This window comes from Mytilus californianus, unplaced genomic scaffold, assembly GCF_021869535.1.
Source record: "Mytilus californianus isolate M0D057914Y unplaced genomic scaffold, xbMytCali1.0.p SCAF_1, whole genome shotgun sequence".
NCBI lineage: Eukaryota > Metazoa > Mollusca > Bivalvia > Mytilida > Mytilidae > Mytilus > Mytilus californianus.
Window position 1 is genome coordinate 122,420,495 of NW_026262581.1, and position 14,707 is coordinate 122,435,201.

Genomic DNA, 14,707 nt, shown 5'->3' on the forward strand with positions numbered 1-14,707 from the left:
GTAGGTACATACATCCATACATCTCAAAATTGGTTTCCATTCTCTAACTTGAGTTTGCCTAAACCAAATGTTATGAAACTTATACACAATGCTTATTACCACAAAATACAGATCAAGTTTGCATTTTGGTGGTGTCACTTAAACGTTCTAGAGTTATGCCCCTTTATTAATGGAAAAATTCCAAAAATTTTAGTTTCCGTTCTCTAACTAAAGTTTGCCTCGACCAAATGTTATGAAAGTTATACACAATGCTTATTACCACATAATACAGATCAAGTTCGAATTTTGGTAGCGTCACTCTAACCATTATAGAGTTATGCCCCTTTATAAATGAAAAAATTACAAAATTTTTAGTTTCTGTTCTCTTACTGAAGTATGCCTCTACCAAATGTTATGAAACTTATATTGAATGCTTATTACGACAAAACACAGATCCAATTGAATTTTGGTGGCGTCATTTTAACCATTATCGAGTTATGCCCCTTTATAAATTGAAAAATTGCAAAATTTTTAGTTTCCATTCTGTAACTTAAGTTTGCCCCAACCAAACATTATGAAACCTATACACAATACTTATTACCACAAAACTCAGATCTAGTACAAATTTGGGTAGCGTCACTTTTATTGTTTTTGAGTTATGTCCCTTTATAATGTTGTATGCAAGCGGGGGCATCATCTGTGTCCATGGAGACACATTTTCCATTTATTTATGGTCTAATTATGATAAGGATTTTCCTTAATTCTTGAATATTAAAAGTCTTCCAATATCAAAGGAATATCACAGGAAAGGTATTTACTAAGTTTTGCCAAGAGAGTTTTAGCAGTTTTTTGTACAAATACATAAACATTGTTATTTTCAGATGTCCAACACCTGGTTGTGATGGTTCTGGTCATGTGACTGGTAATTATGCATCACACCGTAGTTTGTCTGGATGTCCTAGAGCAGCAAAGCTTAAAAGAATGATGGGAAAAGATGGTGAAAGGAAAGAGGAAGAACCTTTACGGTAAGTTTAATGATTAAACAGACCAAGAAACAGAGGACAATTAGAGAAGTTTAGCATAATTACTTTTTAAGATGAATAGCACAATATCACTTCAGTTGTTGATTCTATATTTCTTTCTTAGTGATTGAAAGAATTTTTAATGTTAGGAAAAAGACTTTAACTGTACAAAAGTAGACTTGTATGATTATTTATTTGCAGGAGGGGGGTTGTTAAATGTACTTAATCATGTACTTGGTCTGGTTTGTTATTGTCAAATGAACAAAATTCTCTAAAATTTCTTGCAGCTGTCCGATACCAGGATGTGATGGATCAGGTCATGTGACAGGAAAATATTTGTCACATCGAAGGTACATCAATGTTCCTTGATACACGATAATATGTTGTTCTTGTTTTTACTTTTAAATGTTGTGTTTTGCCTTGAATTTAGAGACATTTAAATATTTGTATTGTCTTAAAAAGATTCAATCAAGATGTTTGTCCCTATGTCCTTTTGGGGAGTTTATTGGAAAACACCTAATTTTGGGGTTATCCATTAAACCTTAAGCACTGCTATGATACAAGTATATTTTTGATAATAGTCCAAAAAACAATAGTTAAAAGTTTTTTTCTCGGTTCATTCCTATCATGCAGGCTTTCTTATATATTATAATTCCTTGTTCCTGGATAGAAACTTGTCTGAAATGTCAACAAGCCTGATTTCTGAAATGTCAACAAGCCTGATTTCTGAAATGTCAACAAGCCTGATTTCTGAAATGTCAACAAGCCTGATTTATCTAAATAACTTAAAGAAAAAAAGCATTAAAACTCCATTTCCATGATTGGACCTCTCGATTTTAAAACAAAAAATTGTAAAAAAAAATTCTAAATTGACAGATAAGATTGTTCTGATTCATAGCACAATACATCTATATGATTAAGAATAGTGTTAATGCCATTGAAAATAATAAGCACTACTGGACATCATTAAATTTCTCAGTAAATTAAGATTTTGATATTTAAAATTTTATGTTTATGCAACAGTGATTTCTTTTTCATTAACCATTTATCCTTCACAGTGATAATAAATTAACTTTGGATAACAATTTTCAATTTACTAGCTGATTCAGAGATGAGGTTTGACCTGTTCAACATTCTTTTTTCTATGAAGTTCAATTAAAAGTTTTAATTATAAGTCTAAATAAATTTGATGATAGCTTTTCTATAAAGTCATCAAATAATCATCTTCGCTAGCCAAGGATTACGATCCAGTCCCCTCCTCTCCACCCTTGGCAGACCAAGCCAACATTTGTGATTACAATGCTGTGCCATCTACTGGTAGACAAAAGTCACTGTCATTCTGACTACATCATTCTTGACCAATGGTAGCACTTGGACACTCTGCAGTAGGGAGGTATTTAAACGGTTGTGTCCAGTGTATACAAATTTCGTGAAGCAAGGAACCGAAAATAAACATTGGCATTCCAAAATTAGCGCTAGAAACATACCCAGAAACTTCAATTAGTTGATTAAGAATTTTAAGATTGTCACTGAATATCGTCATATGTTTTGGGGGTAAAGATTTGTTGCACTATCTGCATGTGGCAATTGTTTATTTACATTTTCCACATTTACACATGATCATCTGAAGGCTACAACTACGACCAATGGAAATCATTACATCATGACTCCGTATTTTTATCTTAATCTTGCAAGGGTGAAGTGGAAGGGACTGAATCGTAATCCTTGGCTAGCGAAGATGTCAAATAATTCAGTAAATTGTCTGAACTAAAGAAGCATTTTCAGGCAGGTGTTATTCCTTTTTAACACTAGGATGAAAAACTAGAAGTCTCAAAAACATTGAATAGACAGAAACTGCCTTTTACAGTGCTTCCATGCTTTGATTATCAATTGAAACCCTTTCCTTTAATCTGTCAATGTATACATGTTCATAATTAACATCACATTTTGTCAAGCCTGTGCCTTTTATAGCATACCATAGGGTATGGGTTTTGTTCATTGTTGAAGGATATATGACCTATAATGATTTATAGTTATTTAAATTCTGCTCCATTGGTAACTGTTTGAAAGTTGTTTCATTGGCAATTATACCAAATCTCCTTATTTTTATATAATCTTTAAATGAGGACTTTAATATAATTGATGTACTTTATATTCTATTTTGCCATCAGCACTACAAGGGAAAAATTGCACTTTTCAAACTATTGAAAACACCAGAATTTTTTGCGAGTACACATTTAATCTCTATTCAATTTATGCGTATGTAATATATTTGCCAACTGATTCTATCATAAGATTGATAGACATCAATATGAAACAGACATTTTGGGCAGGGGTAACGTTGATAGATTTAAAAAAAATCTGAAACATGAATAAGTGACATACCAAATGGGGCAGTTTTCCCCTGAACAAAAGTCATATTTTTTTTATTAAATAGTTGGCAAGTATAAACAACTGAGTTTATAATCTTTATTTTATTCCACTATAAATGTTGTTTGTACTGCAGAGTTTTCTATATATTAATACATATATAACCTCAGATTTTTTCTATATATAAATACATATATAACCTCAAAATCTTAATCAAAGTGTTCAGCAATGGCATTCATGTCTTGAACAGTTGAATCTTTACTTTAATATATGATTAAAAAATGAACTGATACATGTGAATGAGACCTCAACACAATAAACCAAAAAATATATGCAGGTCAAATGTCAGCTTTACTTCAATATAATGATCATTTATAGGACAGTTTTAGGAATAGTGAAATTTTAAAACAAAATTAAATGGAGGTATTTATGGCCTAAAAATGATTTTAAATACCTATTCCAGATGCAAATAAGAATATGGTTAAAACATTAGACAATTACTGAAATAAACATAACAAAGACTAAGTGTTAAGAATTTGAAAAAAAATATATTTGGAAAGAAAATGATAAAATCTTTCCTTCAACTTTAGATAAAACTTCTTTAGTTTCCACAAAAAAAGTGTAATCATATTGAAGACACTGTTTTTATTTGGATTCAGCAATGAGCTAAATTTTAACACTGCATGAAATAAAATATTGTCAATATTTTCCTAGAGAAATGTCAAAAGTAAATTATCCTTTTCCTGTAATAGGATCTTTCCACAAATATTGATAAATTACCTTGGTCAGCACTTTTGTAGTTCACACCATTTAGAATTACATTTTATTTCAGTGCCTCTGGTTGTCCTCTTGCCAATAAACATAAATTACAACGACAGCTACTGGCCAGTTTAGATTGTCAGGATTCAGATCTTGCCAAGTCATTAAAAATGGATGGCATTGTGTAAGTTCAATTAATACTTGCTTATCACATTTTACTTTATCCATTTCAAAAGTTTTCTCTTGCTCCAACTTTAAGACTTACAAACAATATGCAAATGCTCTTTCTAATTTACCAGATAATTAGCTATACCCAAATATATGTGTGTGATTGAATACATATAACTAAGAAATGAAATGAAGTAAATGTAAATGAGACATGAATCAGAAAATATCATCCCATAAGAACATTTTCATTCCTTTTTTAAATGCTAATTTGCTTTCAGTGTATGGCTTTTTAAAAGAATTATCTTGAAAAGAATTTATCATACTAACAAAAAGATGTGGCATCAATTTCAATGAAACACCTAGCCTAAAATAAAACAAAAGATGTTATCCTATATATATTCCCTTCGGCAGGACCTGATATAACCTTCAAAAATGTACAAATACCCGTACCATTAAGTAAGATATGGAAGCCCTGCATAAATGTCACAAATTTTAGAAAATGATATTAACAAAAATTCTACATGAATTTTCAGTGTAATTATTGTAATATTTTGTGTTTAATTGTATATTACAGCTGTCCAACCCCTGGTTGTGATGGTTCTGGCCATGCTAATGGAAGTTTTCTATCACATCGCAGTCTATCTGGATGTCCCAGAGCTACACAAGCTATGAAGAAAGCTAAACTCAGTCCTGCGGAATTGAGTATTATACATTCCAAACTTCAGAATGGTGAAGGTAAACATTTATATACTTTATTTTAACCAAAAAATTATTTATTCCTTGAACAATCCATATTTGAACAAACTAATTTATGGAGTTAATGACATTATGAACAATATGGGTTTGGTCTACAATATTTTGAACATAAGATGAAAAGAACATTTTCAAAATGATTCAGCTTAAAATATCTTAGTAATGGTAGATTGTGAACATACAGGAATTTTAAGCATTCAATTCTGTTATTTTTGATATTTCAATGGGGTTTTTTTTTCTTTTCTTTAGATTTACATAATGACGAAGAGTTGCAACAGCTGGAACTTGACATATCAAAAATCAAAGAATATAATTTAGAATTAGATCAAGAGGTCAGTAAAATGAGGTCAGATGTCATAACCTTAGAGAACCAAGTCTTACAAGAGGAGAAAGAAAATAATGCTATTCAGGATCAATCAAGAATACTCACTGACTATTTAACAACCCTGAAGAGACAAATTTTATCTGTGTTGTCCCAAATCAACATGCCACATTTAAATACAACATTAATCAATGAGGAGAATTTAGAAGAATGTATAAAACAGATCCAATCATTGTGTTTCAATAGAAATGGCAGCATGGTGGCTGGAGGGGCTATCAACCTTGGCGTGTCAGAAATTCAAGTGGCATAAACACGATATTTATATATTAATGCTTTATTTCTTAAGTTCAAAGGCCAAAGTATCCTAATGTGTCTTAAGCATAAAAGACCAAAGTGTTTGATTTGATAGAAGTCTTCGTTTTCTGCTGCAAAAAAAAATCAAAATTGAAAATAGAAGATTTAGGTGAGATGATTCTCTGTATACATATCATGATTATTTTTTTCATTATAAAGATTAATGTTGTCATTTTAAGCTTTATTTATGATAAACTAATCAGGTAAATGCATTTTATAAGATTCAAGAGAAAAGGTTTGCTTCATTGTCTAAGTGGCAAAAGAAAGGCCTATTGAGAAAACTTGTAAATATTTTCTTTTGAAATTCTGATTGCTCATAAATAACTTGTTGAATATCTGAATTCTGTTGAAAGTTTGCAAGAGGTATTTAGTTATCAACCTTTATGAATTCCTTGAAAGAAAATCATCTTAGGCCTGAATAATAAAATCCCCTACCTAGTTTTAACTGTCAAAAATTACCTTGAAATGTTGATTGTGGGGATCCAGAAGATAAAAAAGAAAAGTTATGTTTAATATAAAAGTAGTTGCATATTCCTTACAATTACATTTTAATTTTCTGCGATGAAATGCTTGGTTTAGTGTTCAACATTATTGCTCAATGAAAATACATATTATCTGTACAATGTTTGCTCAAAACTTATTCGCAAAAGCTTGTGCCAAAACGGATATATTTAGCTAAAGTAATATATAAAACACATGCACTGTTTCATAGTGTAAGCACAGTAATGACTTGAGGAATAAATTGTTTCTTTAACTTTTGTTATTTTTATTTTAAATCAATGCATCAGCAAAAATGTATCAAATCCTGTTATTCATTTGATGAAAAAAGGTCTAAGAATTTTCTGAATCATTGTTGCTATGAAATACGGAGAAATAGAAGCAGGAAACAAACAATTTTATACCTAATTACTGAACAAATGTTGTTTGTTAATAGGTTTTAGTTGGCATAATTAGTAGCTGTGGTTTGCCTTTTGTAGACACTAATATCCAGGGGTGTTCTGGGGGTTTGTACAGGTAATAAAATACATGATTGGTTCAGTTTTGTCAACTTGGACATTCCTATTTCCATAGAAGTCACTCTTTATCTTTTGAAAAGTATTGGATTTTCATATTTTCATACTATGAATTAAAATAAACATGACCAGATATTTTGAAATATTACAAAATGTAATGGACCATTTAATACATATTTAAGTAGATCTTCATTTAAATGATAATTTTGTTATTTAAAAATCATCCCATATAACTACTATTTTAATTCATATAATTGTTAACTTGTACTAAATGATAATAGTTCAGTAAAATTGAATGAAGAGCCAAAATAATGTTTACAAATGTCCACATCTATACTCAGATGTGTTTGTTGATTGAGAACTTTAGTTTTTCCACTGATGGAAATAATAGGTTCAGTACTTACAACACTAGTTTTAGCTTGCCCCATATGTTAATTTGTCAATGATGGTTGTTGTTTTTTATGCGTAAAGCAATTTTTATTGAAGTCAAATCTTAGATAGTATATGTTGAATTCATTCCAAACTTGTCAAGACGTGAGGCAATTTATAGTTAACATATGATTAAAAAGACGTGAGGCAATTTATAGTTAACATATGATTAAAATATCATTGAAATGTGACCTTACTTTGGCCAAGTCTCCATGATGTTTACCCAACAACTCTGTTAATTCATATATTATTGCACGTCATAAAAAAAATTCCACAAAAATGGTTTTAGATATACATGTTAGATACAGTAATTTGTTATGTTTTATATATTTATATATTTATTATGAATCATTCCATTGTACATAATAAAACCTTCAGTGTATATGAGAAAACAAAAGGTGCTTTTTACACTAATATTGTATTTAAAATTTGTTTTTTCATAAATATGACAATTCTCAGTTAACATGAGAAATTTTTTACTTACTATCTTTTAAGAAAATATAATTTCTTTGAAAAACATCTCTGATCTGATCATGGGGTGTGTTTAACAATCTACACAGTAACTTAATGCTGTATGTGGGACAGCTAACATATCTCCTTAGCGATCGGGGTAGAGCGAAAATCTAATTTTTATACGACCGCAAAAAATTTTTGTGGTCGTATATTGGTATGATGTTGGCGTCGTCGTCCGGCGTCGTCCGGCGTCGTCCAAAGACACTTGGTTTTCGCACTCTAACTTTAGTTTAAGTGAATGGATCTTTATGAAATTTTACCACAAGGTTCAATACCACAAAAGGAAGGTTGGGATTGATTTTGGGGGTTATGGTAATAACAGTAAAGGAATTAGGGGCCAAAAAGGGGCCAAAAATAAGCATTTTTGTAACTTCCAGACATAACTTGTGTGTTAGTGTATGGATCTCTCTGACATTGTACCACAAGGTTCCATATCACTAAAGGAATGCTGGGATTGATTTTGGGGGTAATTGCCTCCAAATTTTAGGAATTAGGGGCCAAAAAAGGGGCAAAAAACAAGCATTTTTCTAGTTTCATGACAATAACTTGTGTGTAAGTGTATGGATCTTTCTGAAATTGTACTACAAGGTTCCATATCACAAAGGGAAAGCTGGGTTTGAGTTTGGGGGTAATTGCCCTAAACGTTTAGGAATTTGGGGCCAAAAAGGGGCCAAAAAACACATTTTTTTCTAGTTTCCAGACAATAACTTGTGTTCAAGTGTATGGATCTCTCTGAAATTGTACTGCAAGGTACCATACCACAAAGGGAAGGCTGGGATTGAGTTTGGGGGTGATGAATCATAATGGGGGTTCAAAAAATTTTGGGGGGGATTTATTTTTTTTTCCTTTTTTTCTTTTTTTCCTTTTTTGTTTCTTTTAAAATTTTCCATTTTAAGTTGGTTATTTCTGATTTATATTTAAAATCAAATAATAATGATATGGTAGGAGATACACACCAAACAGGATGTGTAAATTATTATATAATAAGTATTGTGCAATAGCAAGAAATTTTCAATTGCACAGTATTGCACAATAGCAAGAAATCTTCAATTGCACAGTATTGCGCAATAGCAAGAAATCTTCAATTGCACAGTATTGCGCAATAGCAAGAAATATCCAATAGCACAATATTGCGCAATAGCAAGAAATTGTCAATTGTACAGTATTGCGCAATAGCAAGAAATATTTAATAACACAGGATTGTGCAAAAGAAGATACTTCCTATAAATTGCTTATTTCTTGACCAATTTCAATGGGGTTTTATTCTTGATTTCATGGGGTTCTTTAATATGCTGAATCTAACCGTGTATTTAGTTTTTGGATTTTGGGCCCCGTTTTTAAATTGGTCCACATTGAGGTCCAAAGGGTCCAAAATTAAACTTTGTTTGATTTCATCAAAAATTGAATTATTGGGGTTCTTTGATATGCCATATCTAACTGTGTATTTAGATTCTTAAATTTTGGTTCCGTTTTCAAATTGGTCTACATTAAGGTCCAAAGGGTCCAAAATTAAACTTAGTTTGATTTTAACAAAAATTGAATTCTTAGGGTTCTTTGATATGCTGAATCTAAACATGTATTTAGATTTTTGATTATGGGCCCAGTTTTCAAGTTGGTCCAAGTCGGGGTCCAAAATTAAACTTTGTTTGATTTCAACAAAAATTGAATATATGGGGTTCTTTGATATGCTGAATCTAACCATGTATTTAGATTTTTGATTTTTGGGCCCCGTTATCAACTTTGTCCACATTGAGGTCAAAAGGGTCCAAAATTAAACTTTGTTTGATTTCATCAAAAATTGAATTATTGGGGTTCTTTGATATGCCAAATCTAACCGTGTATTTAGATTCTTAATTTTTGGTTCCGTTTTCAAATTGGTCTACATTAAGGTCCAAAGGGTCCAAAATTAAACTTAGTTTGATTTTAACAAAAATTGAATTCTTAGGGTTCTTTGATATGCTGAATCTAAACATGTATTTAGATTTTTGATTATGGGCCCAGTTTTCAAGTTGGTCCAAGTCGGGGTCCAAAATTAAACTTTGTTTGATTTCAACAAAAATTGAATATATGGGGTTCTTTGATATGCTGAATCTAACCATGTATTTAGATTTTTGATTTTTGGGCCCCGTTATCAACTTTGTCCACATTGAGGTCAAAAGGGTCCAAAATTAAACTTTGTTTGATTTCATCAAAAATTGAATTCTTGGGGTTCTTTGATATGCTGAATCTAACCATGTATTTAGATTTTGGATATTGGACCATAATAGGTGAATGTCCAATTTAAAATTTTTAAGTTCTTAGACCACATTCAATCTGTGTTAGAAACCTATGCTGTGTCAAATATTTAATCGCAATCCAAATCCAAAGCTGTATCAAGCTTGAATGTTGTGTCCATTCTTCCCCCAACTGTTCAGGGTTCGACCTCTGCGCTCGTATCAAGCTGCGCCCTGCGGAGCATTTTATTTCACATTGTGAAGGAAAAAAACTGGTATCTACCCTCTCAAATGTTTGCTTCATTAAATTTAAATTGAAAGTTGATTGCGATGATTACTCAGTACAGACTGGTCTCATTTAGATTTATGGCTTTATGATAAATCAGCACAGACTGGGTTGTCAGTTTGAAAACTATTTTATCCTACATATAAATTTAATCTTATTATGATTTAGTAATTACATGTAACAATTTATGGTGTTTGAATGTGCAATATATGGAGTTTAAATGTGCAATATATTTATAAAAGAGTATTCATAAAAAGGAAATATTAAAAGATGCTGTTTAAATTTATAGGCCACACAAATATAATGTTTAGTTCTATGGGTTATAGGTATACAAAAAGATGTGAGTGTTTAAATTTTTTTTTCAATTTGAAACAGCTTTAAATTTTTCAGAATGTTTGAAATGGGATTTATAAACTAAGTGAATAAGAAAGCAACATTGACATGTACTTTCTATTCAATAAAAAGTTATACCAAATTTCACATTTTTAACCAAAATTGAAATATGCACTCTTAATGGTAAATTTTAACAATAATGAACCTGTCTAGAAATAATTCAGTTTTCAGTTTAATAGTTATCTTTGCATTTTTGCAATTGTTCTACAAAAACACTCAGAAAATCTACTATTTAACTGTATAAAAACTCAATTTTAACATTGTTAAATGATGATATCTCCTTTGTCATAGATTAAAAAAAACAACAAAAAAACTGCATACTTAATATAGGTGTTGAAATTTAAAAACTTCATTAGCTAAAAGTGATGCAAGCAACTATACAGGACTTACATCAATTTGGTATGCCTAAATGCTTTTTTTGGACAATTCAAATGTTCATTATCTTTTATTTTTGTTTGAATTTTAAAATAGAAAAATATATGTTCTTTCAATCTTTTTATAAAATCAACACAAAGTATCATTAGGAGTTTGAGAAGATCTTCATAAAGGTCAAGGTTATGTTATATTGTGTAATCTCGTTGTGATGTGGATTCCAAGCTTATTAAGAACAATTGATTTATATAGATGTGTTAATACTACATGTTTTCATGTTTGTATAACCCATTCCATTATTTATATAGATATTTGTTATGTATTTATTTATTTATTGACATTCCTCTTTGTTATAAAGTATGTAATTTAATTTTTTTTTCATTGTGAGAAAGAAAAAGGTGCAATATTTTCAGCAGATAAATGCTTCAAAATGATAATTGATTGTTTTCTTTTTTTATCAAAATGCCAGTGTTTGAATGTTTTACATTAAAACATGTATCTGATATATATTATCTGGTACATTAGCCTTTAACATCACTATTTGCCTTTACTTCATTATTGGGTTACTTATTTTCAAATTACAAGCACTATTTACCCTCAACTATGAGATATAATATGGTAAATCCTTTCTATAGTGATACCAGTTTAGACAGGTGTTTGGCTTGTATAGGCAAAAGAAAGTCCATCAATGTCCAGCACAGAAATGAAATAATGCCATACTTCACCAACTATGCAGTTATTTATTTTTCACTTTATAAATGCATTCAGAAAATCAAACTTTTCTAAATATTAAAATTCAGTGCAGACAGAGCAGTTTTCCAGCAAAACTGAATAATTCTAAAGATTTTGTATTGAAATCTCTTTTTGGTAGCTATATAAAAACAAGCATTCTGAGAGTATTGCATGGCAATACATAGTCCCCTACCGGTTAAAAATTAATTGTATTGGAACCAAATGCTAACTTGATCTATAACTTGTCATGGTGTAAACTATATAACAAATATCAAGTCAATATCTTCAAGCATGACGAAAAAAAAAGTTGAAAACTGATTATTTAAGGTGAATTTTCTAAATCCAAGGACCATAACTCTGCATGAAATCATCACACCGGAACAAAATTCGAACTTGGTCTGTAACTTGTCATGATAAAACTAAATACCAATTATCAAATCAACATCTTCAAGCATGACGAAAAATAGTGAGGAAAACTGATTATTTGAGTGAATTTTCTAAGTCCAAGGACCATAACTCTGCACAAAATCATCAGACCGGTAAAAAATCGAACTTGATCTGTAACTTGTCATGATAAAACAATGTACCAATTATTAAATCAATATCTTCAAACATGACGGAAAAAAGTGCGGAAAACTGGATATTTGAGTGAATTTTTTAAGTCCAAGGACCATAACTCTGCACAAAATTATCAGACCCGAACAAAATTCGAAAGTGATCTGTAACTTGTCATGATAAAACAATATACCAAATATCAAATCAATATCTTCAAGCAGGAAGAAAAAAAGTGTGGAAAACTGATTTGCCTGACTGACGGATGGATGGACAAACAGACAGACAGACAGACAGACAGACAGATGGAGTGCAAACCTAAAGTCCCCTTCGACTTCGTAGGTAGGGGACTAATAAGATGTGTTATGATTGCTAATGTTATTTTCCTGATAGTTGCTCACCTCAAGTACAGTTGGTCCTGGATTAGATCCCGTGCTGGGTCAAACGAAAGTCTTCAAAATAGGTTTTAGCTGCTTCTATGCAATGCACTCAGCTGACCCGTTGAATTGAAGTCAATTTAAAGTCAGTTTAAAATTTAGTGTTGACAGGAGTTTTCGTTTTCATATTAATATCTCCAGGTTGGTCTCCCGGTAGAGTACATACCTCAAGTGTGACAGGTTGTGGGTATATCCTAAGCTAAGTCTCGCCAAAGAATCGATTATTGTTATTTCCTGCTTCTCTTTTAAAAACACACAGCATTTAAGAGAAGGCAAAGATAGTTTCACTTGGAGTCAGACTGTGTCTAGTTAGGTTGACATGCCATCCTGCAGACTGTTATCTTGTGCAGAATAGTTCTTAAGAAGTAATTGATGTGTTATTATTATTATTATATTATATCAATATGGCTTGAAGGGGCAAAAAAGGGGCCCATTGATCCAATTTTTATACATATCTTCTCAAGAATGAACCAATTGAAATGAAACTTGACAGAAGTGTTACTGTGAAGGTCTGTAGTAAGTGATGTTACTTCCAAAATTACAAAAGGCTGCCAAAGGAGGTCGTTTACATCAAAACCCTATGGGAAATAATGTTTGATTTCTATTTTAGGAAGTGAAAACACACCATGCAGAAATAGAAAATTTTGTTAACACTCCATTAGATACTGAGGAACATACCTCATTGTAAACACTTCATCTGATCAATCAAGCTTGAAATTATTAAGGCCAAATGACATACTGTGGATTCATTATTATTCGTTGGATACCAATTTTCGTGGTTTCGTGGGTATAGGCGAACCACGAAATTAAATGTTCAACGAATAGCAAATTTTCTATAGGCTTGTATGCAGACCTCGGCAAAACCACGAAATTAAATATCCACGAACATGTAAGTTTTCCTTAATCCACGAAAATTGGTACCCACGAAAATAAATGAATCCACAGTAAGTCGGAAAGACATATTTTTTCTCAAGCAATGTAACAAAATAAAGTCTTTCAAGAAGGCCAGTCTCAAGACTCTCAACCACATATTGTATGATTGTTACTTATTTAATGTTCAGTGGCAAACATTTCTTGCATAATCTGGACAAGAACAAATTAATAATTAATACAAAAGGTAGGTTATAAGGGGTTAAGGAGAAGGAAATTTGGACTGCCACTGGAAAAATGAGTATATTGGATATGGGGCCGAAATCTTGCCTTGCGAAGACCATCTATGGAACCCTAAGAGTTGTTGCAAGGGTTCTTAATCTTTAAACATGCAGAGAACATGGCTATCTCCCTAATTGAAGCAACAGATTTAACATTCATATTCTGACCAGACAACCCATTTAGCAAGGGTTTTGCTGCTGGACATGAGAAGTCTGAGGATGACCATGGTTCTATACCCTAGTCCATCATACAACATAGGTTGACGTGCTAATCTCGTTATGACCAATATTTGTTTAGTTTGCTACTTTTTCATACTGACACCTTTGTACATACCCTAAACCAGTGAACCACATCATGGTCATGTGGCATCATTAGCTAGGATTATAAATATCAAGTGTGAACAGATTATTGTGAAGTTTTTAGATGGTCAGACATTCATATCAGCCCTGGGTTTGAATAAGTCCAACTTAATGTAGAAAGATCAGAGACCTGGCATGTTACTGCACATTAGGGAGCTGCCATTTGATTTTTATGGGGGGGGGGGGGGCTAGGATGAAAATTTTTGTCCTGCATTTTTTTTTAGTTGTAATCTCTGTCCTGCATTTTTATTTTTCACTCTATTCGGTCCTGCCTTATTTTTTTTTAGGTCATCCTGACTTTTTTACATAAATTGTCATCCTGCCTTTTTAGCTCACCTGGCCCGAAGGGTCAAGTGAGCTTTTCTCAACACTTGGCGTCCGTCGTCGTCATCGTCGTCGTCGTCCGTCCGTCGTTGTTAGCTTTTTACAAAAATCTTCTCCTCTGAAACCACCGGGCTAAATTCAACCAAACTTGGCCACAATCATCATTAGGGTATCTAGTTTAAAAAATGTGTCCGATGACCCCGCC

General features: G+C 31.7%; 1 protein-coding gene and 1 long non-coding RNA gene across 2 annotated transcripts in view; both read left to right on the top strand.

Moving 5' to 3' along the window:
* The window catches only part of LOC127712881 (uncharacterized), a 47,519-nt gene extending 36,136 nt beyond the window's left edge, over nucleotides 1-11,383 (top strand). Inside the window, exon 2 of the long non-coding RNA XR_007987341.1 lies at nucleotides 7,949-11,383. This is a non-coding gene — a long non-coding RNA (uncharacterized LOC127712881). The remainder of the gene's footprint in view (nucleotides 1-7,948) is intronic.
* LOC127712745 (myelin transcription factor 1-like) overlaps nucleotides 1-11,383 on the top strand; it is a 40,141-nt gene extending 28,758 nt beyond the window's left edge. The window contains exons 16-20 of the mRNA XM_052219356.1: nucleotides 861-1,004; nucleotides 1,289-1,351; nucleotides 4,204-4,314; nucleotides 4,873-5,033; nucleotides 5,301-11,383. Of these exons, the coding sequence (XP_052075316.1) occupies nucleotides 861-1,004; nucleotides 1,289-1,351; nucleotides 4,204-4,314; nucleotides 4,873-5,033; nucleotides 5,301-5,683 (862 nt within the window). The 3' untranslated portion in view covers nucleotides 5,684-11,383. The remainder of the gene's footprint in view (nucleotides 1-860; nucleotides 1,005-1,288; nucleotides 1,352-4,203; nucleotides 4,315-4,872; nucleotides 5,034-5,300) is intronic.
* Nucleotides 11,384-14,707: the final 3,324 nt, after the last annotated feature.